At 40.3% G+C, this 27,175-nt stretch overlaps 2 protein-coding genes across 3 annotated transcripts; one reads left to right on the top strand and one right to left on the bottom strand.

The window, feature by feature from the left end:
* The first annotated feature begins 54 nt into the window (after positions 1 to 54).
* On the top strand, positions 55 to 4,063 carry LOC148087508 (monocarboxylate transporter 4). The gene is made up of 4 exons (XM_087788791.1): positions 55 to 105; positions 197 to 312; positions 1,790 to 2,560; positions 3,479 to 4,063. Exons 2-4 carry the CDS (start codon positions 249 to 251, stop codon positions 3,643 to 3,645), a joined length of 1,002 nt encoding a protein of 333 aa, XP_087644917.1. The 5' UTR covers positions 55 to 105; positions 197 to 248; the 3' UTR covers positions 3,646 to 4,063.
* A 1,821-nt stretch (positions 4,064 to 5,884) lies between these two features.
* gldc (glycine dehydrogenase (decarboxylating)) lies at positions 5,885 to 26,398 on the bottom strand. Of its 2 annotated transcripts, XM_087788815.1 has the most exons (26): positions 26,290 to 26,398; positions 23,650 to 23,886; positions 23,494 to 23,572; positions 20,041 to 20,176; positions 18,985 to 19,149; positions 18,843 to 18,920; positions 17,220 to 17,367; positions 16,881 to 17,077; positions 16,715 to 16,811; positions 15,787 to 15,892; positions 15,564 to 15,703; positions 14,907 to 14,987; positions 14,725 to 14,822; positions 14,462 to 14,546; positions 14,353 to 14,394; positions 14,137 to 14,279; positions 12,728 to 12,803; positions 10,366 to 10,491; positions 9,737 to 9,886; positions 9,537 to 9,649; positions 9,328 to 9,469; positions 7,939 to 8,050; positions 7,785 to 7,880; positions 7,539 to 7,711; positions 7,386 to 7,466; positions 5,885 to 6,627 (listed from the first exon to the last, which is right to left on the bottom strand). In XM_087788815.1, the coding sequence occupies exons 2-26, from the start codon at positions 23,884 to 23,886 to the stop codon at positions 6,487 to 6,489; spliced, it is 3,042 nt and encodes a 1,013-aa protein (XP_087644941.1). In that variant the 5' UTR covers positions 26,290 to 26,398; the 3' UTR covers positions 5,885 to 6,486. The 2 variants fall into 2 exon arrangements, with proteins under 2 accessions (XP_087644941.1, XP_087644932.1); XM_087788806.1 differs by lacking the exon at positions 26,290 to 26,398 and having other exon boundaries at positions 23,650 to 24,283.
* Positions 26,399 to 27,175: the final 777 nt, after the last annotated feature.

Here is a 27,175-nt window from a genome sequence, read left to right on the forward strand (position 1 = left end):
AGAACTTCGGCCTCTTCTTCCAAGAAATCCAGGACCACTTCGGAATCATGACCAGCACCACGTCGTGGGTCGCCTCCACCTGTATCGCCATGTTTCACATTGGAGGTAAAAAAAAAACTAGTAGTCCAGTAGAAAATGTTTTCTCAACTGGTTCTGATCCTGTGTCAGGTCCGGTGGCCAGTGCTCTGACTCTGAGGTTCTCTCAGAGATTGGTCATTGTGGCTGGAGGTCTGCTGAGTGCGTCCGGGATGATCCTGGCATCTCTTGGCCTCAATTTGCCGTGGCTCTACCTCACCATGGGCGTCCTCCAAGGTACCGTTCTCAACCCTATTCTAAGACGGTATTATAGTCCCGTCTGTCCTCTGAACTCCAGCTTCTTAAAACCCGAGCCAAATACAATGTATGCCCGACACTAGGTGCCACCAAAATAATCCGCAAACCACATCACAGACTCATCCGAAAGCCATCCTGCCACAACACCCAGCAGCACAGATACATGATCAAACCACATCCTTGATCTCACAGAACTTCACCACAGTAGCATGGACCACAAAGAACACGTGCGCTTTACCTCAATGTGTATTTGTATCAACTCTTTATACTCACCCTTGTGTCGAATAAGGGTTTATTTTCGGATGAATCCGTTCCTTTTAGAGTTCAGAGGGAAAAAAAATGTATGTTGTAAAGTAGCAACTGATCATCTTCGTCCAAAAAGACACTTCAAAACATCCAAACACCTCCATACTGCTCGTCTGTAACGTCCCTCTTGTATCGAAGCCTCGACAAAAATCGCATTCGCTTCCAGTGTAGACTGTTGACTGTGTGCGTTCTCAAAACGCTTGCGATGTTTACCCGGAGTACTACCTGTTTGTATCGCTTGTTATTCTTTAAACATCTTCTACCAACAAGATTTAAAAAAAATCTGGAACAATTCCTTCAATACAAGAGGGACGTTACAGACGAGCAGTATGGAGGTATTTGAAGTGTATTTTTGGACGAAGACAAAGACGACTGAGCTCCAGTCGCTACATTAAAATGAACAAACATTTTTATCTATAACTCTCTAAGGGGCAGATTATTCTTTTATTACAAACCTTTAGTTGACATAAGGGTGATTTGTACCTATCACTCTAACGCTAACTGAAAGTTTGGATTGGACCATGTGACTTCACATTGTAGTTTTTTTGTTTGATTTTTTGAGTAAAACTTCACATGTTGTTTGGGAAATTTACTGTTTTAGAAATACTCTTTCATCCAGCAAGAAAGAAGTCGAAACTAGGGAAGCACTGATCCAACTATTATAGACATGATTGATGGATCTACTGACTCCTTCAAGAAACATCTTAAGACGTTTTTATTTGTTCAGGCTTTTCCTTGATTTTCTGGAACTCCTGTTGTGTTATCAGTTTTATCTCGATCTTTAAAGTATATATTTTATTGAACATTGTTTTGATTGTTTAAGCGCTTTGTGACCCTGGTCTGGAAAAGCACTATATAAATAAAAATGACTTACTTACTTACACTGAGTGTGAGCATCTACCGGTACCAATTTGATACCTGTGTTAAAGAATATTATGTTTTGGCTTCATTTCCTAGAACTTCTAATAACCTTCTTATGGTATTGGACGTTTTTTGTTTTTTTTGTTCAAGTTCTTTTTATTGTCAAATATGCATGACAGACCGGACCGATACCAGGATCTGATCAGTACATCCCTAGTCTAGACAGTTTCTTCATTCAACCCCATCATTCATCTAATGACCCGAAGACCTTTTTGTCTTCTGTGTTTAGGAACCGGTATGAGCTTCTCGTGGATCCCTGCAAACAGCATGGTGAGCCACTACTTCGTCCGCTGGCGTCCCATCGCCTACGCCATCGCCAGCTCGGGGGAGTGCGTCTTCTCCGTGGCCTTCAGCCCGTTCTTCCACTGGCTGATCGGGCGCTACGGCTGGCAGGGCGCCCTCCTCCTCATCGGGGGTCTCCAGCTGAACCTGTGCGTCTGCGGCGCCCTCATGAGGCCGCTGGAGTCGGACGAGCCGCCGGCGGCGGGGAAAGAGGCTCCATCGAAAGAGTCGAGCTCCGGGAGGAACACCATCTTCCAGGGTTCGCTCCTCAGGAAGCCGGAGTTCCTCCTCTACATTGTGTTCGCCGTCTTCGCCGCCACCGGGTTCTTCGTCCTGCCTCTGTTCCTGGTGCCGTTCGCCAACAGCCTGGGCATCGACGAGTACTGGCCCGCCTCCATCCTGTCGGCGCTGGCGCTGACGGACCTGGCCGGGAGGCTGCTCTGCGGCTGGCTGGCCAACATGCGCCTGATGAGGAACCTGCAGCTGCTGGCGATGGTGACGGTCATGCTGGGGGTCACGCTGCTGCTGCTGCCGCTCAGCACCGGCTACTGGGGCGTCCTGCTCTTCTCCGGGCTCTACGGCTTCCTGTTCGGCGGCGTGGCGGCGCTGCACATCACGGCCATCGTGGACATCGTGACCCTGGAGGGGTTCGACAGCGGCCTCGGGCTCTTCATGCTCTGCAGGAGCACGGGCGGCTTCGTCGGGCCTCCTGCCGCGGGTGAGTATCTTCATTTTAAGCCTTTTTTTTAAATCAAAGTCCAAATGTTCGACGGCCTGTTTTTCAAGAAGAAATCATCACTTTCAACCTGAAAATAAACTAATTAAACACGGAATATTTAAAGTCGATTTAAAAACGATTTTAATTACTCATTAATCATGAGATTATTCGTTTTGAACGTGTTATGTTCCAGTTTATCAGTTTAACAGCTTTTTGAACTTGTACATGTTTTGGTTTTTCAAAGTAAAACGTCTGTAGTTTGCAATATTGATTTAACTAAGTGGTGGGAAATGACATTTTCCTCAGGGGCCACATTAAATTAAGTGACTATTGTAAGGGGGTAACATCAAGCTAAGTATAAAGTAGCAAAATAAAACTACAAGAAAATAGTTAAAATCGTTATAAGTTGAAATGGTTGCTAATAAATCTGATAAAATCGAGTTAAATAAGCTAAACTATATACTTATAGTATTTTATATTTCTTAATTTTTAAATCTGATATAATGGCCTTTTTATTTAACCAAATGTCATTTTATATTCGTTAAAATCTTCTGATAAATAATCAGGAATGTGTCAATAATTGGAAAAACGACTAAGTTTCGACCTGATGTTGACCTATTAAGGGACACAAATGCAGTCAGCTTTTCAGGTTTTCATTCTAGCATTAAATCAACAAGACCAGACCTCACACCATGTGACACACAAAGACGGCAGTAAGTAAAAAATATGACCAAGCATTTTATTTTTAAGCTACTATCAAGATAAAACCGGCAAAACAAGAGCTTTTGCATTGCGGACTGTGGCTGGCGCGACTTCAGTTTTCACGACAGTTTGTGATATAACAGTGGGTTGAGCCAGAAATTCTGTTCTGTAAACGTTAAAATCTACTTTTTCTTTTTCAACCAATTCGTCCCACAGGCTGGCTGGTGGACCAAACCCTCACCTTCGATACCGCCTTCCACTTCTCCGGCCTGTGCCTTGTGGCGTCGTCCCTGTTTGTGGTTCTGTCGGACCGTCTGGTCCAGAAGAGGAGGCTCCCCCTTCCGGACTGTTCGGCATCGGAGGAAGAAGGAAAGATGATATGAGACTGTCGCCCCATGCTGGTTGCAGTTTTTTTTTTGAGTTTTTTTTTTTTTATTGTGGTGGTTCAGGATGTTACGAAAGAGAAGGTAAACCAAAGAAAACCAGTGGAGTTTACAGCCTCGAGCTAAGCTTTTTATGCACAAGTTTTATTTAATATTTTATCATTTTTAGAGCAGTTTTTAATGTATTCTTTTACTTTGTTAGGCTTAATGTTTTCCTTTTATGTTCCGTGATGAAGCTGTTGGGTCATAACCTTTTAAATCTGTGAATTAAAATGTGTTTCCTCATAAATAACAGAACATTCTCGTCATTCAGATCTGGATTAGCAATAGCATGCTAATGCTAGCTACATGTTTAAACAAAAATAGTTAAATGGGTTAATCAAGCAAAAGTAATGTCATCCTACCCTTAAAAACAACACCCAATGTCCTGAACACACCAGCGCTCTCTTTTGGTTGACAAATTCTTCAAAAAAAGTCCTCGATCCGGATGGTCCGCTCTGGAAATACCACAGAAAATAACAGAAATAATAAGGATTTCAGTTATTTTTTAATGTATCTTAAAAGCATACGTAACCTCCTCGACAGAGGTCACAAAAGCTAGTTAGTTTGCGACATTTTCAAATTCGTCAAAATGCTCAACATTCTTCTACCATGTCGGGCTGGTTAACTTTACTCCGGCGTATTTATTTACTTATTTTAAAAGCTCTTTTTAACTGGCAGGTTGTCGCACATTTGCAAATAAATGTCTCAAAAGTTTTAGCTAAAACAGAAATTTCCGTTTTTCTAATTATGTTTTTGTGTAACATTATCTCACGAGACTAACCGACCTCTCCGGTGACATGTTTTGACGTTCTCTGGTCACGCCGTTTATTTTCCTCAGGTCGTCTATCATGACGCAAGCGTGTGAATCAAGCTGTCGTGAAGGTCGGCGGAAGCTGCTCGTGTTACCATGGCAACCGGTTTGTCTTTTAGAGAAACATTGTTCAGTCCTAATGAAGTTTTGAACATTATGCTGTTTTTTTTGTTTTTTTCAACTTGTTTTTTATTCTGCTGACAGACGTGTGTGCGCTTGTATGTCAGTCGCTGGTATGTGTCGCTTAAATAGCCGTCGTGGTGGAAACACTTATGGAACATGTGCCTCAGTTTTTCCTATATAAGTAAAGACCTGTTAGTACTGCATTCCTGTGGTTTTACTCCTCAAAGTCTTTTATTACTCCAAGAATGATGTGACTTCACGTATCCACAGTTGCTACACGAAGTAGAATCTATTGTCTCCTTATCTGTGTGTTTTGTGTTTGATCATATAAATACATTGATAAGTAACAGAGCTGCAGTTACATAATTACCTTAAAATAGTTCAACTTAATAGTTTTAACATCAGACCTTTGACCTTTAAAGGTTGTTTATGTCGGCACTGAGGCTTTGACGGACATTCTAGGTCACGCTCAAATTTCACGAGGTCCACAGTCTCTTTAATAAATGATGCTTTTCTCACCGTCAGTCAAATCACACAGTGATTATATATTATTGATTCACAGTTTTAATGAAAAGTCTAAATGTACCTTTTTGTGCTTTTAACTAAATTTTTTGGCAAAAAAAAATCCGAATTTGTTGTCATTAGAGATTAGTTTTTGATTTATTTTTCATCTAATAATAAATTGACCTCAATATGGTTGGACAACCAGGTGTAAGACCAGTTAACTTTATCTTAAATAATACAAATAATAAAACATGTTAATTTAATAAATGTATTAAATAAGAGCAACTCAAAATAATTCAACATTTATATCCACAATGAAATGGTTTACTAGTCCAGTGTTGCTATGAGAAAAGCTTTCATTTTCACCATCGTCACCTCTGGGTGGCGCTATTAGCTAACATTTTCCATCTAAAGAACGTTAGATAGGAATAAAAGTCTAAATGAGGTACCTGTTCGTTTCTTAAACAAGAATTTACATTAAATTATTCATTCATATAAAAAGCAAAATATAAATAGCTCGGTAAACTACGATATTTTGAAGATTTTTATACATTCTTTTACATTTAAAAACAGTTTTATCTATAATTGAATTGTTAACAAATATAAAATGTGCTTTTTTCGGCCAGTTGACGCGCTAAGTTTACACCTTATTTGAAAACTGTAACCCAAAAATAATTTCTAGCAGATTTTTATACACACACTGTATAAATAAAATTGAAAATACACTATGCTGAACAAAAATCCCACACGACAACTTCCTATTGACATTCATTTTTAATAGAAAGGGAAATTCCACATTTTGACAATCATATAAAAGCCACTCAAAATAATTCAACATTTATATCCACAATAAAAATGCTTTTACTGGTTCAGTGTTTTGCTATAAGAAAAGCTTTTATTTTCACCGTCGTCACCTCTGGGTGGCGCTGTTATATCTAACCTTTTTCCATCTACAGACAGTTAATGTTTGTTCCTACAGACAAGAGATTAGAAACATTACTTCAATCACCAGCACGGCTACGAGACACTTCTAAGCAGTTCAAGGATGCTTATATAAAAAAGAAACCTAAAAAGAAACAAGGTTTTGGCAGTTTTTGATTAAAGACGAAGAGGCACCGAGGGCTGATCTAGTTTGAGTCGATGCATTTTTCATTTAAGATGCATCTTTGGTCCCAGGAAAGAAGAAGATTAAAGTCGTCGTCCCCCGAAACGTTCGAGGATCAATTCCCTACTTTCCGATCCAATAAGCAGGAGGGGGTTCCGTCCGAATGAGTGCCCGGAGCTACGTCGGGGAAAAAGTGATTCTGTTCGCGACTAGATCTGAAATAAGTTAAGTCTCGGGCTTCACGACGACCAGGTCCTCACGACGACGCCCTCTTCTCCTCGTACGGGGACTCGTAGGCGTCCATGGGCGGGCAGGTGCACACCAGGTGCTGGTCGCCGTAGATGTCGTCTATTCTGGAGATGGACGGCCAGAATTTGGTCTCGGGTCGGATGAAGGGCTGATGGAGAGAAAGCGTTAGCTTAGCTTGATTGCTAATGGTTAAGCTAATGGTTAGCAGCTGATTTTTTTTCCACCTGAACTTGGCAAGAACTCGAAAATGAGACGAAGAAAGAAAATGATGATAAATTGTAGATATTTATCAAACATACAATTATATACTTTTGGATTTTCATGCATTTTTGTGATGATTCATCAGTGAAATATCCATGTTTTTAGCAGTTAATAATAATAATTTGTATGAATTAAAACAACGGTTTCTGCGGATCCTTAACCCTCGTAGGAAACAAATGTGTTTTATGGTATCCCTTGTGTTGCCTCTGGGTCAAACCTCCCCGGCTTCCATAAATACATATGCACTGGTGGAGGTCGTTGACCTTTGACACAGACAACACAAGGGATACCACAAACACATTTGTTTCCCGCAAGGGTTAAGGATCCGCAGGAACCTTCATTTTAATTCATACAAATTATAATTATTAACTTTATTTACAAACAGGAAGTAGGCGTTTGTTTGCGATATTAGGTTTTCGTTCTTAGAGGCTCAAGTTAAGGTAAGGTAAAACTTTATTGATTATTGAAATTGTTTTTTCCAATAGCCACAGCAAATACAGCAATTTTTCATAAAAAATAAATCAAAATAAAATAAGAACAAGAACAAAGAGAAATAAAGAGAAAGTTATCCTAATTCTTTATGAAACGCTTAAAGTTTGACACTTATTTGAAGTCTATATGATTCCAGGCGCTCAGAATACTCACCAGAGGGAAAGCGGCGAACTCTCGGGTGTACGGTCTGTCCCAGGTGGACGAGGAAATGCAGGCCAGAGAATGTGGCGCCATCTAGAGTCAAAGACACGTCGGGTAAGTTTCAGATCATTTCTCGAGGGGGGAACCAAGGGAGGGAACTCGTACTTTGAGCGGGTTGATCCTAGAGTCCATCCTTCCCTCCTCGATGTCCGCGATCTCCTGTCGGATTCCCAGCAGCGCGTCACAGAACCGGTCCAGCTCCGCCTTGTCCTCCGACTCCGTGGGTTCGATCATGAGGGTTCCGGCCACCGGCCACGACATGGTGGGAGCGTGGAAGCCTGGGAGCGTCGCGAGGTCGTCGATGAATACGAGGAAAACGTTCGGGAATTTTCCCGCGTGAGTGGGACTCACCGTAGTCCTGCAGACGCTTGGCCACGTCCACGGCCTCCACGTTGGCCGTCTTCTTGAAGGGCCGCACGTCCACGATGAACTCGTGAGCCACGAAACCTGCCGGATCGTAGAAGTTCAGTCCAGGAACGAAGGATCCCCTGACGGACGTTAGTACCTTTCCTGCCTCGGAAGAGGATCTTGTAGTGACTCTCCAGACGCTTGGCCATGTAGTTGGCGTTCAAGATGGCGACTTCTGTGGCATGCGTCAGACCTTTGGACCCCATCATCTACACACAATAAACACACTTGTTAGTTTGTGTTTGAGCGGCAAATACTTTACGTCAAACATCATGAAAATATGAAATTGTTTCACCTGATGATGGAGAAAAATAATAAAATCAATCAATCAAGAATCTATATTAATTTATCTTTATTATTTTTTTGATAAAGGATTTAAACGAGATGTACATTCGTCCTGTACTAAATTAAATGTGCACTCAAACCAGATCCAAACAAAGGACGACATAATGAAACATAAAAAGTTATGATAATAATAATTAAAGACCCAAAAAAAGTAACGCAAAGATTAAAAGTTGCTGTAAAATTCCATTATCCAAATGACATGAATTTTTTTTGCTTTTAATCAATTTAATACACTCTTAAATTCGCAAATGAAAATTTTTATATTTTTATTTTATTTAGATTTGTGAATGGGATTTTTGATGAAGATGATAAGATTTTAAAGACATTATTTTTAGCTTATTGTTAATAATAAAACAATGTCTTTGTAACATTAATATTTCTCTTAATAAAAACTTCTAAGACGTCCCATAATTTTTTTTTTTGTTTACAGGCATTGACGGTTAAAATTAAACATGAATATATTCAACACATGTTTGTTTTTTCAATGAATGGTGATATGCAAATATTAGTGAGATAAATGTTGTTAATTGTTTTACATTTAATTTTCTTTATATTATTCGAATGAAAAATGTATTTATAAAACCAATTAAAAACCCTTTATTACTGTATTCTAAAAGTATTTAGACTTGGGTTTATTTTATAAAAAATAAAACGTATTATTGTAATAAATATAAGAATAATAATATTATAAAAAAATATATGTATATATATATATTTAAAAGTTTTCTTATACTTTAATTTTAGCTTTTATTTTGCATCTCTTACATATATTCCATTCACGTCAGGCGGACAATGATTATTGTCAAGATTAAGAAAAATAATTCAATAGCGAAACGACATGTTGTGACGTCATCAGCGGGCGACAGGCCTGCCGCGTCCATAAAGTTCGTTTTTGTCCTTGATATAAAGATTTTTTTATGTAGAAAACCCACTTTATTATTAGTCTTTTATTTTATTTTACCAAAACGAATATGAGAAACGGAACGAAAATCGCTAAAGCTTTCATGGCGTGTTATACGCATTTGTGGCGACATCTAGTGTTCAAATCAGCGTACAGCAGACAGAAAATAAAACACGTTTATTCATTTCTTTTTTCATCTTAGAAGGTTTTAGTTCGTATATGCAAACAGTTTCATCTCACCTTGATGTAGGCCCACGAGATGGGCAAGATGGCGCTGGAGCCCCAGGGCGCGGCGCTGATGGTGCCGAGCGAGCTGCTGCTGTTGACGGACGCCATGGAGACGACCGGGTGGCTCGGCAGGAACGGAGCCAGATGCTGCTTCCTAGGAGAGAAACGCTCAAGTCAGTATCGTTTGGGTTTAACACGTCCGTCGGGGTCTAGACACGCACACTCCGATGGGCCCCATGCCGGGTCCTCCGCCGCCGTGAGGGATGCAGAAGGTCTTGTGGAGGTTCAGGTGGGACACGTCGGAGCCGTAGTCGCCGGGTCGACACAAACCCACCTGGAGAGACATAAAATTCAAAGTGAAAATAGCATTTTCGTGAAAATATATTGCGTTTTGATGGTGGTTGCACTCGGCGTTCCTCACCTGAGCGTTCATGTTGGCGCCGTCCAGATACACCTGACCGCCGTTCTGGTGGATGAGGTCGCAGACGTCTCGTATCTGCTCCTCGAACACGCCGAACGTGGACGGATAGGTGATCATCATGGCCGCCAGACTGGCCTTGTGCTTGTCCACCTGTTTAGGATTTTGAATAATTTTTAATCTTCAGCTGGTCCACCCTGTCAGCATCATCCATGGATACATATTTATCACTACGTCATCAGCAAACAGCATCGTCCATGGATACACCCCCATCCTCCATCTGTCCACTTTATAAAGTTCTACCCAGTCAGAAATCTCGGCGAACGAGAGGTTACGAGAGCGGAGTCCATTATGACGTAATAATGGCTTCAATCCTTCTCCAGCCAGCTGTAACCACACCCTGCTTTGTTTATACAACGAGTCCCTTGGAGGTGGACACTTCCGCGGTTGATGACAAACCTTGACGCTTGACCAATCACAGCAGAGTGGGTGTGGTTGTGGGTGGGGCTTAAGGTCATTTTCTAATGTCAATATTTCAATGAAAAGACAGTTTTGTACGAAGAGACACTGATGATACAATAGAGTCCAACATCTACTAAAGACTTAAATCCACAGTTGACCTTTGACCTCACCAGAGACTTGAGATGTGCCATGTCAATGTTGCCGTCCTTGTCGACCTCCACCACCTGCACCTTCATCCCGGCCATCTGAGCGCTGGCTGGGTTTGTGCCGTGAGCGGATTTAGGAATCAAACACACCTGGAGAAAAAAAAGAAGAAAAAAGTAAACCATGAGATAAAGAGACGAGCTTCTGTCACCAAAAGTCACTGTATTTATATCATTTGTTACATGAGAATTGTTAAGCAATACTTTTCACTAGATCTTTTTCCCTCACAATAGTTCATTTATAGTATTATTAGTATTTTTCATTTTTTTAAAGTACACATTATTTTTTCTGCTTCTATTTAACTTTAATTTATTTACCATTTTAATCAATATTATTTTTCAAACCACATTAAATTGGGGGGAAATGGTGGAATCATTTTGAAAATGATATACAAGAAGATAAATGATATAACATTTTCATTTATACACATAATGGAATAACATATAAAGTGTTAATAAGTTAGGAGAAAAAAGGAAATTATATATATATATATATATATATATATATAGTGAAAGGGTATAATGTGATCCCATTTCTGCACATTTTTCAGTATAATTTTGTTATAAGAAATATAAAAAAAGGGAAATGGAAAATAAATATTGAAATGTATAAAGAATCTATTTAACATTTTAATTTATACAAAAAAAGGCAAAATAAAAATATATATTTGTCATTAATATAAAAAATAAAATGGCTCTGGAAATTAATTCGATTTTCAAATGTTTATCAAATATTACTTCATTTTGCAGCTTTTATTTATCTATTTAACTTTACTTATTTACTTATTTATTAATTTACTATTTTCCCCATTATAACGCCCTTATATGGATTAAAGTGATTGAGAATTATTTATAAAAAGATAAATGAAAAAAAAAGTCACAATGAAATAAAATATTGCTTCAGTTTTTTAGTTCTTACTAAAAAAAAAAGAATTCTCTAATTGATTCGTTTTAATATCTATCAAAAGTAACTTTTCAAATACAATAAGATATCAGTATAATTATGTTGAAAATACAAAGAGTTAAATAAGGAATAAAGTTTAAAACAGAAGCAGTGAACTTTCAGTAAAACATTTGGCCTCCTATAAAGTTGGACATATTAATGTTTAACGCGACAGACTCTCGCAGATTGATTTGATCCTTATTAGGGCGACACCTTTGACCGCCTCAGTCATTCCACCAGTCGTGGGTTCACCAGTGGCGGCCAATGGCACCAGCGCTCGTCTTGGAACCTCCAAATATGGCATCTTGAGCCGATAACCTGCTGTTTGCACAAGCCGGCGTGGACTTCGGCTGTTTCGCCACTATCTGAGACGCCAAGCGTTGGAAGAAACGACGAGTCAGCCCGAATATAATCTTGGAAAAGAGTCTTATCTCAGCACGTCCTCAGCGTCAGCAACACCACAGCTAGTTAGCGTGAGGTCTGAGTGACACGAGCCACTCAAGCCACTGATGGATGAACTTTATTAACCTCAGACTGGACGGATAGTCATGAAACACGCCAGGTTTTAAGTAAAAAGGAAGTTCAAATAAAACTACAGAGTCAGCATTAAAGTCATCTTGCATTCCTAAAAATACTAAAAAGCAGTTCTGCATTATTATTGTTCAGACCTAATAAATGTAATGTTTATTTTAATTATCATTACTTTTTACTATCTCTTTTTTTTAGATGATCTGGATTTTATTTCTTATTTTGAGAAATTATCTATTATTTTAATATTATCAAATGCATTTTTTTTTTTAATTATTATTATCATCATCATTTAAATTATTTTATTTTAATTATCATTAAACATTTTGAATAATTATTATTATTATTATCTTCTTTTGAATTATCATTAAATATCATTTATTATAATTTTTAAAAGTATCATTATATTTTAAATATTTTTTTTAGATTATCTGGATTGTATTCATTATTTTGAGAAATTATTATTATTAATTTTATTGTGTTTATTTTAATTATCATTAAATATAATGTATTATCATTATTTTTATTACTATTTCTTTTTTTTAGATTATCTGGATTTTATTCATTAATTTCGAGAAATTATTATTTAATTATCATTAAAATCTTTTTATCTTTTTATTTTTTTTAGATTATCTAGATTTTCTTTATTTTTTTGAGAAATTATCCATTATTATGTTTTATTATCATTATTTTAATTATTATCAAATGCAATTTATAAATTTTCTTTTTTTTTTTATTTCCTTTTTTCCTTTTTCCTTCTCCTCCCTCAGACTCTTATGTAACTCTGCGGATCAGAGGCTCGACCGCGACTCATTGTTTGAACAGAGATCAATGAACGTCTCTCTTGAATGAACTTACGCTTCTGCCACTTTGACCCCTGGAGTTCAGGTAGGCCTTGATGGCTGCCAGGCCGGCGTATTCGCCCTGAGCGCCGCTGGACGGGAAAGAAAAAAAAGAAAAAAGGTTTAACCTTGTGTTCAAAGATCAGCACGCACACACCAACATGGGTCGGCGTGAACCTGATAATGTTCATAAACGCTGCTGCTCTGATAGCATTTTATTGGTTTCCCTTCCACTCCATGACCTTCGACTACTGTGTTGTGGCTAACAATTGATTTATTAGAGATCAGAACCGACTTAACTGGTTCTACTCTCAGTCTCTCACAGATGACTGAGCTACTGTCTTTAACAAGTCTTTTGTCCTCTCTAAGGGGGGGGGGGGTCTAAGGATAGTGGAGATTCAAAATGGCAGCTAAGAGTCAGATTTGTAGATTTAAGTGGATGTTAAAGTCTTTGTTTAAATGCCCGTTATCTCCTCCTTTCCTTCTTTTTTGTTCTTTTTATTGATTTTGTTCATATTTTTTCAGAAAATAAAGTTATTTATGTTCAACTCTACCTCTAACTTGTTAAAGATCGTTAAATTCATTTTTTCCTTTTTAATGGGATTTTGTTAATATTATTTCAGAAAGTAAAGTCAGTTTATTTTGAACTCTACATACAACTTGTAAGAAAACTTTGTTTTAATGCTCGTTTTCTCCTCCTTTCCTTCTTTTATTTGATATTTTTATGGGATTTTGTTAATATTATGTCAGAAAATAAAGTTATTTATGTTAAATTTACCTATAACTTTACCTTATCTTTGTTTAATTCCCCTTTTTTATTTGCCAGTTTTATGGGTCTAACGTTCATATTGGGGAAATAATGTTATTTTATATTTAAATAGAATAATATATATATATATATATATATAATTAAATATAGTTTTGATTTTATGTCATATTATCACTTTGATTTGCATTTAATGCATTTTATTTTCAACTGCAACATATATAAAATGTGCTTTTTCTTTCTTTTGAATCTTTAGATATATAATTATTTAAAAAGAACTAATGATTATAATCAAATTTAGACCAAACTATTTAAAAAAATGTCCCATTTATATTCATGTTTTTCTTTAAGTTTTCTAACATATTAAAGCGTTATTTTATTAGTCCCTTCTTTCTTTACCTTGACATCCCCTCATGACAAACACAGAATAAAACACCCTGCTCTATACTCTCCTCTTTTGTCTCTCCATCTTCAGTCTACCCTTCCCCCACACTCTGAGTCTGGTTCTGCTCAAGGTTTCTGCCTTCTAAAAGGAACTGTCCCGCTGTGATTTCGCTCATCGTTGAGTTTCTGTGATCGGTTTTTATTCGTCTCCAATGTAGTCTGTAGTCTTTCTTACACTGTCAAGTAGTCGTTCCTTGTATTCTCTGAAAAAGTACCTGTTGGGTTGGAAGGAGATCTTGTCGTAGCCCGTCAACTCGCACAGATCCTTCTCCAGCTGCCTGAACAGCTTCTGGTAGCCCTCGGCCTGGTCCAGCGGCGCGAACGGGTGGAGGTTCGCAAACTCCTTCCACGTGATTGGCTGAAAACGTGGTCAAAAACGCGAGTTAGCTCACGAGCGCTCTCTCTCTGCGACCACACGACCGTGGACTCACCATGAGCTCTGAGGAGCTGTTGAGCTTCATGGTGCAGGAGCCCTGATGGAGACAACATGAAGGTTAGACCACGGGCGGACGGACGAGCGCTCGTGACGACGCCACTGACCAGAGGGATCATGCTGTGCACCAGCGAGATGTCCTTGTTCTCCAGACGCTTCATGTACCGAACTATGTTGGTCTCCGAGTGGTGGCTGGAGAGAAGATACGTTAAAATAAAAATGGACGTTCACACTTCTGCTGGTCTTCAATGATTAAGCCGAGGTAGGAGAACCGTGATAAGGAACGACTTTTATGCCGCTAATAAAGATTAGCCCGGCGTCGGCTGCTGACGACTCGTTTTTCTAAAAGACGTCGGCGAGTCGACTCTACCTGTTGAAGATCTGGTGAGTCAGGAACTTGCTGGTCCTCTTGAACGGACTTCCCATGATGCCCTTCACTCGTTCGCCCATCTTCTCCGCGATCAGCTCCTGCCGCATTAAAAACAAAAAATGCAGTTCATTTTTTTTTTTTATCTTTCTCCGGAGATTTCGAGAGTCGGCGAAGAGACTTACGGCCGAGGACTCGCAGCCGAACACCCACAGCAGGTCGTCCAGGTCCCTCTCCGTCACCGTCTCATCCAGGGAAACCCCCAACTGTGAGCGGCAAGACACGGTTTTAAAATTAAACCCCGACTTGACACGAGCAACTTGAAGGTTTCACCCAAAGATGGAGGAACGTTTCATTTTTCTTCAAAAATGTTACTAGGTAGCGACAAGAATGCACCTTTAGAAGGACCAAATGTGGGTTACGGTCACCCCAGTTACGCCTTTTTTTTTTTTTAAAGGGATCATCGTTGAGCTAATGGCTACATTCAGAAGTCAATAGGAAAATGTTAGCTGGTGCCGATTTTCTGTAAGAAAATGCATCCTTGAGTTTGGAAAAGACACCGTCGGTTGAGAAAAGTGTCAAATTCTTATGTACACGTAACAGAAAAAGTGTTTTTTTTCTTCTTATCCATCCAAGACAGACCCTAAACTGTGAGTATGTGGCCCTTGTGAAGTCAAATTTTATATAGAAACTAACTTGAATTAATTTCTAATATTCATTACTAGTCTCTAAATAGAACAATAAGGTAATTTTTGAGTATATTGGCTTCAAAGACTAAGAAAAGCAAGATTTAGTTGAAAGTAAAAGTTATTTTACATCAAAAATAAAATCGTTCAACTCACCACGCCCTCCGAGAAGACCCTCAGGTTGATCTCCCTCTGCGTCGCCCTCTCCAGGACGTCCTTGGCAGCGACGCCGCAGTTGACCTTCAGTGTGTCGAAGAACATCTCGCTGTGCAGCCTGTGACCCGCTCTCTTCAGGCCTGGAGAGAGTTTTCCCCGTCGAGTCAACAACAACAACAACAACAACAACGACGTCAGAAGAGCAGGCGAGTTCAACCGTTACCTTCTGCCAGGATCAAGGTGGCGCTGTGGGTCCGCTTCGCGATGTGTTTGAGGCCCTGAGGGCCGTGGTACAGCGAGAACATGGCGGCCATGTTGGCCAGCAGAGCCTGGGGCGTTGAAGTGCAAGTTTATTAAACATGTCTTTTTCTGTGTGTATTACCAACAAAATTAACAAAAAAAAACATCAAATATCTGTAGAAAGAAGAATTCACAACAATAGATGTAGGTGTAATACACTGCATATTGAATATAAATGTATAATATTTTGAGTATTTCATTTCAATCTTGTGGGTTTTTTGATTGTACGTTTCATTCCTTAAGCCCTTTTATATACATTTATTAATAATAGTCGTTTTGGACAAACAAGGTCACAGTACAGATGCATGTATAACAGAAAAAAAACGTTTAAAAAAAATCCTTAAAACTCAAATACATAATTTATTAATACAGTTATTATTTTATGATGCAACACAATTAAATACAATTTCCATTGATAAACTATAGATCACTTTTATTTTATGAGATTCCTTTTTAACTTAAAAGAGAAAAAGAACACGTAAACTCAGAACAAAAAAACCCAATAATAATTAGATGGTCAAACATAAAATATATGTATTTTTAATGTTAATAAATGTCTCCAAAGGGTTTAAAGGGTAAATTATTGCAAAATTAGAGTTTTTAATATACATATCCTTAGTAAATAATGTGAAATCGTGCATCTAAGACCCGGAAAAAAAAAAAGAAAGACATTTAATGTCAGTTTTGATCATGAACCTCCAAAGAACTGCAACATACGTTGTGTAAACAGTCATAATTATATATTAAATTATTATACAAGATAATAAATACTACAAGGGTCCTTGAAAAGTAGGAATATAGTAAAGTAAAACTTTACTTCTGACCAAAAAGATAATTTCTTCAAGACGTACCTGGGCTGTGCAGATGTTGCTGGTTGCCTTGTCTCTGCGGATGTGCTGCTCTCTGGTCTGCAGAGCCAGACGATACACTTCCTTTCCAGCCGCATCCCTGAATCACACAAGCACTCGTTCAGCTACACTCGTTTCTGACCCTTCTCCCTCTCTCTCGTGCACCCACCTCGTGACCCCCACCATCCTGCCGGGCATCATCCGGACCAGGTTGTCTTTGACGGCGAAGAAGGCGGCGTGAGGTCCGCCGTAGCAGAGGGGGACCCCGAACCTCTGAGAACTTCCCAGGGCGATGTCGACGCCGAACTCCCCCGGAGGCCGGAGGACGCACAGAGCCAGGAGATCTGTGGCGCAGCAGGCCAGTGCCTGGAACAACAACAACACACTTGTACACAACTCGTCTGACCAAATATCTCCTTTGAGTTAACATTAGAATCAGTGAAATACTTTTAAACCATTTCAAAACGTATCATGGTCTAGTGCCCTCCTGGCAGAAGTAACGTCTTACCCCGGCCTTGTGTGCTCGGTCCACGAGGGCGGTGAAGTCCTCCACTCTGCCGTCGGTGTCGGGGTACTGGAACAGAACCCCGCTCACATCTTTCCCAGTGAAGTCCATCTCATGAGGCAAGCTTAGCACCGTTTTCACTCCGATGTAGCTGCAACACAAGTTAGCAAGTTAGCGGTGAACATTGGGGTGAGTGTGGGGACCAGTGTGGGGTCTAGTGTGTGGTCTAGTGTGGGGACCAGTGTGGGGACCATTGTGGGGACCATTGTGGGGACCATTGTGGGGACCAGTGTGTGGTCTATTGTGGGGACCATTGTGTGGTCTAGTATGGGACCAGTGTGGGGACCAGTGTGGGGACCATTGTGGGGACCATTGTGTGGTCTAGTGTGGGGACCAGTGTGAGGACCAGTGTGTGGACCAGTGTGGGGACCAGTGTGGGGACCAGTGTGGGGACCAGTGTGGGGACCAGTGTGGGGACCAGTGTGGGGACCAGTGTGTGGTCTATTGTGGGGACCATTGTGTGGTCTAGTATGGGACCAGTGTGGGGACCAGTGTGGGGACCATTGTGGGGACCAGTGTGGGGACCAGTGTGGGGATCAGTGTGGGGACCAGTGTGGGGACCAGTGTGGGGACCAGTGTGGGGACCAGTGTGTGGTCTATTGTGGGGACCATTGTGTGGTCTAGTATGGGACCAGTGTGGGGACCATTGTGGGGACCATTGTGGGGACCAGTGTGGGGACCAGTGTGTGGTCTATTGTGGGGACCATTGTGTGGTCTAGTATGGGACCAGTGTGGGGACCAGTATGGGGACCAGTGTGGGGACCAGTGTGTGGTCTATTGTGGGGACCATTGTGTGGTCTAGTATGGGACCAGTGTGGGGACCAGTATGGGGACCAGTGTGGGGACCAGTGTGGGGACCAGTGTGTGGTCTAGTGTGGGGACCAGTGTGGGGACCAGTGTGGGGACCAGTGTGGGGACCAGTGTGTGGTCTAGTGTGTGGTCTAGTGTGGGGACTAGTATGGGGACCAGTGTGGGGACCAGTGTGGGGACCAGTGTGTGGTCTAGTGTGTGGTCTAGTGTGGGGACCAGTGTGGGGACCAGTGTGGGGACCAGTGTGTGGTCTAGTGTGGGGACCAGTGTGGGGACCATTGTGTGGTCTCTTGTCTGGGGATAGTGTGGAGGGCAGGGCAAGTGTGGAGGGCGAGTGAGGGACCAGTGTGGGAACCAATGTTGAGCTTTTACTTGGCAATGGTCTGGGGCTAGTGTGTGACCAGTGTGGGGACCAGTGTGTGGTCTAGTGTGGGGACCAGTGTGGGGACCAGTGTGGGGACCAGTGTGGGGACCAGTGTGGGGACCAGTGTGGGGACCAGTGTGTGGTCTCTTGTCTGGGGATAGTGTGGAGGGCAGGGCAAGTGTGGGGGGCGAGTGAGGGACCAGTGTGGGAACCAATGTTGAGCTTTTACTTGGCAATGGTCTGTGGCTAGTGTGTGACCAGTGTGGGGACCAGTGTGGGGACCAATTTTGGGGCTCTAACTTGGCAATGGTCTTCGGCGAGAGTGTTACTAGTGTGGGGGGGACTCAGTGTGGGGGGACTCAGTCTGGGGGGACTCAGTGTGGGGCTCTTACTTGGCTCTGGTCTGAACCACGGCGATGGTCTGCGGATGACACCGGGGGTCGATGTAGAAGGTTCTCTTCTTGTTCTGTCTGTGAGAGGAAAAAGGAAATTTAACCGAAGAACTTTGACCCAAGACCATCTCTCGTTGTCCACCTGTGGCACAGCTGCATGGCTTCGGCCGCCGCCGTGGCCTCGTCCAGCAGCGACGCGTTGGCCACAGGCAACCCCGTGATGTCACAGATCATGGTCTGGTAGTTCAGCAAAGACTCCAGGCGACCCTGGGAGACCTCTGGCTGGTAGGGGGTGTACTGGGTCACCCTGCAGGAGGAGGGGGGAGTCATTTGTGAGAAGATTAGAAGAAGACAAAAGAGTCCCAGCTGATGAGAGTCTCACATGAGTGAACTATTTAATCACACTAAATTAATCACTGGAAAAGTGCAAGAGCTCAGACCACCAACCCATGTTGGTTCCTTAGAGGTGTTTTTTTCGGTTGTCTACGTTCATTTTATTTAGTTTGTAAAACTCAAAAACATTGTCCAATGTCATTTTAAACAGCATTAAAACTACAATTTGTTTCGCCTCTGTGCTCTTTTCAAGACCAAAAAGTTAACATCAATCGGGTTTCAAATTCAAAATGCAGCACACAGCGTTTTGAAGAACACCTACCTCACCTTTACAACCCATTAAACCCCAAGAGCTGAGTCTGTGAACAGCGAGGGACATTTTTTTTTGTGAGAGGACATCCTTGCCTGACTTACTTGAGAATTTCAAAGATCAATGATATAATAAACTATTCATCTTTGGCTAGCGCAGGGTATTGAACCTTTTATCTAAATTTATGTACCAACGCCTGATCTAAACTTGAAAATGTGTGGATTTTTATTGAAGAAAAACTAAGAAAAAATAGTGACAAAGTCAGTGAACATCAGATTGATTTGTCACTTGTTACCAAGTGTTCTTTTGCAGTTCTTTTGAGTTTTTTCTGTAGTTTTTCATTGACCAAAGCAGAAAAATGCAACTATTGAGATTTTGAACCATGTGTGATATCCTTGACTTGGTTAGGATTGATCTTATATCGAGGTGACTAGCGATGATACCCGGCCCTAGAAGGGGCTCTACTTAGCCACGACTTGCTTAAGTAACATCTCATGAACATTTCATCCATTTTTTGAGATACCTCCTTGGCAGTGGTAATGAATCTTCACTCACCAGCCGGAGTTCTCCAGCAGGTTCCTCTGGATGGGCGGTGGGACGGAGCAGTTGTAGTAGCCCATGCCGATGTACGAGCGCCAGACTTTGTTCTTGGACGCGATCTTCTGCAGTGTCTCCAGAATCTCATTCTCACCTGGACACAAGAGAACCCCGTATTTATCGACACATATTAAAGCTTTTTAACCAACATTGGTTCATAAAAAAAGGTCCTGGTTTCACCTCGACCTACATTAGCTTTAATTCTCTGTGACCGACTTGAATCATCGGTTGATTCTAAATAAAGGATCTCGTGTCTCGTCTGGTGCATCATCACACAATTAAACTCATGACTCCAAGAGGCTTGGTTTTTTTTGCCTCCGCCAGCATCACTGCCTCTTTAAGAATATGGAACGGATCATCTCAATTTCACGCTCTATTCTGAGGGATAATCCGACAGCAGAGATTAGTTTGTAAATTTCGCCTTCAGAGCGAGCCGGAATCCAACCAGCCTCTGAGATTCCTCAGTCCTCCCTCGCTGCCTAGCAACTCCGAGGAATGAACAAAACCAGGCGTTTGAACCAGCAACTGAGGGGAGGGCGGGGGGGGGGGGGGGGGGAGAGAGAGAGAGAGCCCTTCTCCCCACAACACAAGTGCCTATTTACAAGTTGCATCATGGGAACAACAACTGTGTCTGGAGCAGCTTCACTGGGCGTCTTGGTGCGTTTTTTTAGTCGTGGCGTGGATTTTTTTGGTCTCGCAGCCACACGGCGGCGGATCAAGCCGGATCGAGGGGGCGCCCAGGTCGGCCTTTGTGTTGCCAGAGAATTTCTTGCTGGCTTTGCAGACTCGACAACAAAGCTGAATAAGCAGAAAAAACCCTCCAGTTGTGGTTTGATTTAACTGGAAAACTGCCGAGAACAGCTTAATTTTGTCCAACTTTTAAACTGATGAAATTTTGGTTTACATTCTCAATTGGAAAAAAAAGAATCAATTATTTTAGATGTATGTTAATCACTTTTTAATTAAAAATTCTATGATACGAATATTTATTCATATTTTTATGACCAGAAATCTCTTGTTCCTGCTTTTTCTTCTTCCCATTTTCTTTCTTAATAAATGTCTTCATCTTCATGGCTTGATTGTTTTTATCTAGGGCTATACTTCAATAGATTAAGCAGCATTTATGCCGTTGTTGTTGTGTTTTTCCCTCCAGTCAGCTTTTTTCAAAAACGTTTTTTTCATGATTAGGCAAAATTCCCCGTCTGCGGAAAACTTTTTTGACAGTTGGGAACAGAAAATGGGCGGCAAATGTATTTATTATATTAGATTTCTCTTTTTTTATTAAAAAGCTGAAAAAAATTAGAAAAAAAGTAAAGTTTTCTTTCCTTCCTTTTTAGTTTTTTTTTCTGATTTGCTGTCATCAGCGGGGGTTTTTTATGTTCACAATACAAAAGCAGTCCCACTTCATTCATTGGCTAATTCCATTTTAAAGCTAAGTTGACAGATTACTTCAACCGTTTTCTCTTCTTTGTGAAGCCGTTTACCGAAATGGAACAAAATAGCCTCGATGTAAAAGTGGAAATCCAGTATCGGCAGGTCCGGGTGGACAAATCCGACACATTATACGGACCTTCCGAATACATATCGATATCGTGACCAAAGGCACTATAATAATTTTTAGTATATGATGCATTGTAGTTACTGCAGGTTTGAGTCATATTAAAATATTTCTTTACACTCTTCCAACTAATGTTTAAACACCAACTCTCCGGACTCACTCACATGTTTCAAATATTAAAGTCTTCCTCTCCAAGATGCAGTAAGTTCCTCATCATGACCATGTTTTCAACTCATTACTTTATAAAGTTGCTCTGAAATCTGGGCGAACGAGAGGTTACGAGAGCGGAGTCCATTACGACTGTAATAATGGCCTCTCTCCTCCTCCAGCCAGCTGTAATCACGTCCCGCTTTGTTTATACAACAAATCCCTTGGAGGTGGAGACTTCCCGGATTGATAACGTGCGGTGACAAACATTGATGTTTGACCAATCACAGCAGAGTGGGTGTGGTTATGTCCAGAAAAACAAAGCGTATTCATTGGGCGGGGCTTAAGATCATTTTCTAATGTAAACATTTCAAATTAAAAGTCCTCTATGGTACTCATCGGTATGTGTTTCTTTGTACAAAACTCTAAGATCTATTTAAGACACACTTAAATCTACACATTAGTTGCCCTTTTAAAAAGGTTTACAACCAGCACAACTGTCTCTGAGCCCCTCTCCTCCTCTTGGTCTTCCTTCACTGCTGTATGTACAATTACACCCCAGCTCGGGCTCTGAGGTCTGTAGATCAGAATCTACTGGTGGTTCCACGCACACGGTTCAGGACCAGAGGAGAGAAATCCTTCCAGGCTGTTGCTCCTAAGCTTTAGAACGATCTTATTCTCTCTTTGCGCTCCTTCAAGAAACATCTTAAGACGTTTTTATTTGTTCAGGCTTTTCCTTGATTTTCTGGAACTCCTGTTGTGTTATCAGTTTTATCTTGATCTTTAAAGTATATACTTTATTGAATATCGTTTTGATTGTTTAAGCGCTTTGTGACCCTGGTCTGGAAAAGCACTATACAAATAAAAATTACTTACTTACTTACAAATGAGGACACGGGAATCTGTGTGGACTGACCTCATTATGTAAAAAAATGTACTTGCTGCCCAATTTTTTTTATTTAATTTCCCATTATAAGGATATTATTTATGTAATTTTCTTAAATTATAGTATTTTCTTATCATTTACAGTTGTGATTTGGTGTCATTTTTAAGTGAAACCAATTAGATGTAGTCACCAGTAATAAAATGAATTAAATGGTTTGTTTAAAATTGACAAATCCTATTACAAAATAAAGTGAGTGATTCCGTTTCAGCATGAGTCGTGTTGTCAATGATTACCAGAACAATGTGGTACTTTGATCAAATTAATCTCATCAATATAATGATGAAAGGACAAAAAAGGGAGATAACGCATCTCTCTCTCTCTCTAAAAGAAAAAGAATCCAAAGTGATGCCATCAGGAGGGAGAAGAGAGTGACTCGGTCCAGCAGACACGAGGGAGGGCAGAAGAGGAAACATCATGTGAAGCCACCTTATTAGGAAGCCCCTGGGCTGTGATGTAATGTCAACGCTGTGAAACCAGATTGAACTGGACTTGGGACCGAGGCTTCCTCTGGGCTTAAACTTTACACTCCACTTGCCATCCGACGAGCTTTTCCAACAGAGAGATTGGTGCCGCTCGTCGAGTTTCGCAAAAACAACTCCAAATATGTGCAAAGGAAGGAGAGGCTGCACAATAGAGGCGCAACCTACATTTCAGCGGCTCTTGCTTCTGCCACAGGCGCGTGGAAGAAGAAGAAGAAAAAAAACACTTCTTTTTCTTCTTCTTCATGGCGTCGAATAAAAGAAATATAAAAAAAACTTACACACAGGGTCGTCCATCCTCATGGCGCGCTCCATCCTGATGGATGGAGGGACCGTGTTCTCGATCAACTGATCCACCGACTGAAAGTGGAATAAGTTGAATTAAAATGAAAATAATAAAAGAAGGGATGCAGAAAAAAAAAGAAAAACAAACATACCTCGACCCCGAGGGCGTCCAGCATCTCCCTCTTCTCGCGCTCACCTGGACCGATGTGTCTCTCCGCGAAGTCGTCATGCCGGGGCAGGATCCTCTCGATCTGCCTGGAGGAGACCCCCGCGCTGCTGCGGAGCCCCCGCGACGCGGCGACCCCGCTCCAGACCACGCGGTACTTGTCGCCGCCGGGTCTCAGCGACCTGGCCAGGAGGACCCGCCAGGACCTGGCGCAGCTCTGCATCTTTGTATAAAAAAGAGAGTCCCGGAGAAAAACCTGCTGGAAGTGTCGGCTGCTCTCACTGCGTCTCTCTCTCTCTCTCTCTCTCTCTCTCTCTTTCTCTCTCTCAACTCCCGCAGAGTTTTTATACAAGTGCTCGTGTTGCACAAGAGCCGACCAATGGGAGGCGAGTGTCGCGGTGACGTAGTGACGAGCCCCGGCCCTGGCAGCTGGAAAACTTCCTCACGTGCACGAGAGTAAAATAAGAGAGGTGTCACTCTGAGGGGTTTTTTTTTAACTCACCTGTCAGTGTTTGTTGACAGTTGCTTCTTGTTGAAAACTAGTTGGGAAAAGTGCGGTCCTAACTATTTTATTTATTTTATTTATTTTATTTATTTTATTTATTTTATTTATTTTATTTATTTTATTTATTTTATTTATTTTATTTATTTTATTTATTTTATAACAACAGTATAACATAAAGGGAAAAGATTTTCAATAAAACGCTTTTTTGTTGCTTTGAATTTTTTTTTAAATTGTTTTTATTTAATTTAATATTTTATTGTATTCCCTTTTTTAGTCTTTCCTTTCCCCTCAAAATCGTTTTAAAGTAAATTTAAAATATTTATATTTTCTCTCTCTCTCTCTCTCTCATATTTTCTCTCTCTCTCTCTCTCTCTCTATATATTTTTTAGAATCCCTTATTAGTCCCGCGAGGGGAAATTCAACCATTCACACATACTGATGTGAGTAGGCTGCACACTTGCGCCTTATATATATAAATATATATATATGCCTTAAATCATGTTTTTTATATACATCACAAATAATAATAATAATAACAAATAATGGAATTCAAAATGGCTGCCTTGGTGATTGGTTCCATATTTCTATTGCTTAATTTTTCATGTTTAATTGATTGTATTTTATGTAATTAATCTCTTTTTAAAAATTCCATTTGTAATTATTTCATTTTTGTATTCTGTAATGCCACCACAACAAATCCCTGTTTTCACAACTGGTAATAATACTTTTTTGATTCTGATTCTGAGAATTGTTGTTATTTAATTGTTATTTAACAATTGTCAATTTTACCTTTTTCTTTTATAAAATGTCAAGGCAGAACGACATATTTTTTTCTCATTTTTGACGGCACCTTACAAGAGTAAGTAAGTAAGTAATTCTTATTTGTATAGCGCTTTTCTAGACCAGGGTCACAAAGCGCTTAAACAATCAAAACAATACTCAATAAAGTATATACTTTAAAGGTCAAGATAAAACTGAGAACACAACAGGAGTTCCAGAAAATCAAGGAAAAGCCTGAACAAATAGAAACGTCTTAAGATGTTTCTTAAAGGAGTCAGTAGATCCATCAAGCGCAAAGAGAGAGGAAGATCGTTCCAAAGCTTAGGAGCAACAAGAGTAAGAGTAATGTGGCCCCTAAGGAAATTAAATAGCCGGTCCTTGAATGTATTTATATTTGTATTGTGACAGTTAATCTGACAAATTCCTAGCACCCCGTAACAGACAAAATTGTCATAAAAATATAAGCATCCTGTTAGAGTTACGACATCCGTTCATGCCACGCATTTAAGTTTTCAAAGATCCTCGGGTCGGGAGGAAGGCAACTTCTGTTTGCATGTTCTCCCTGTGTTGCGTGGGTTTACTCTGGGCACTCCGGTTTCCTCCCACAGTCCAAAAACATACAGAGGTTGATTGATAACTTGGGTATGAGTGATTTTGTGTGAATGGTTGTGTGTGTGTGTGTGTGTGTGTGCACTGCTAGAGACTAGCGTCCTGTCCAGGGTGTCCCCCACTTCTTTCCCAAAGAAACTGGGTGGGGAAGATTTTGAAAATAGTTTTTTTTTTGTATCATATTTCCAAAATGTTTATTTGAAATGAATATTATAGAATAAACTCGATTATTTAGATTTATTTCATAATTTTACGGCATAACTACATTTCATATTTTGATTATTTGATGTTATGAAAAGGTTTTCTTTTTCTTCGGGAAACTTTAATATAATAAATAAAAATATTCGATTAAATGACATCTTAAGCTTATTCTATAATGTCCTTTTTTTCTTTTTTATATTAAAACTCCTTTTATTTTATTTTTTTTGTAACCAAAAACTATGTTTAATTTCTGCTTTCTAGAACTATGATGTTGAAAGCTGGACAACAGGAAATGTGCTTGAATCTCTACTTCCTGTCCGATACTACCACCGGTCCAAGTCAATACATGGACACATTTAGGAGGAGGTCCCGGGACAAATGCAAGACTATTTCTCCCAATGATCAACTTATCTAAGGAGAGGGAATTCTAGTCCTCAGAATAAGTATTTGTTAAAATATTTATTTTGTTTTACTCGTGTCTTTCCACTACAAATGAATGCGAACAGTTAGTTTTCAGACTAATCTTCTTACCTTCAGCGATTCCTTCTTCCTTTGTTCCAATGAAAATGTGTCATTGCAACACAACAACCAGCAGCATCTTAAAATATCTGGATCTGAATCCTGTGATCATTTACTTTTTAGGCAGCAAAGTACAAAATAAAGCTGATATTGTTTTGTTTTTTCACCTTTAAAACCTACACAAAGACGATGACATTAAGCTTTATGACATGATCCAAATACTCTCCTCTGATTGGTCATATGTCTGCTGCTGAGTTACAACACATACCTATGACAGGACACATGTGGACAATAACAAACACAGAATATGTGATCCGTCCGACACAGGCTGTGACCTCTAATGTTGACCAAGCCCGGAACAGCTGTTGCATCACAGAGGAATAAATAAGAAACACGATCTATGTTGTTGAGAGCGGCTTTGCCGAGTCACTTGAGAAACCAGGTCAAGTGCGTTTCGTTCCACAGACTTTTTTATTTCCTTTCATCCGTGAGCCAAGAATTCCTGCATCGTCAGCGTTTTCTATTAAACAGTAATACATGCAGAAGTTGGAATCAGGAACAGGTTTTTAGAGCAGTTTGATATTAATGAGATGTTTTCTTTACAATTGTTTGAAGATGAAGGTGTTATGGATGTTTTACTGAGCAACTGTGGAACGGCGGAGGAGGTTCAGTCAAGGCGAAGACCAAGTATCTTAGGTCTCCTAAGTAAGTAAGTAATGGTTATTTGTAAAGCTCCTTTTTAGACCAGGGTCACAAAGCGCTATAACAATCAAAAACAATACACAGTTAAAATATATACTTTAAAAGATCAAGACAACATAAGACAAACACAGGAGCAACAGCCTGGAAGGATTTCTCCTCTGGTCCGGAAGCGTGTTCAGGAACCATCAGTAGATTC

This window comes from Callionymus lyra, chromosome 1, assembly GCF_982586985.1.
Source record: "Callionymus lyra chromosome 1, fCalLyr1.hap1.1, whole genome shotgun sequence".
NCBI classification, from domain to species: domain Eukaryota; kingdom Metazoa; phylum Chordata; class Actinopteri; order Syngnathiformes; family Callionymidae; genus Callionymus; species Callionymus lyra.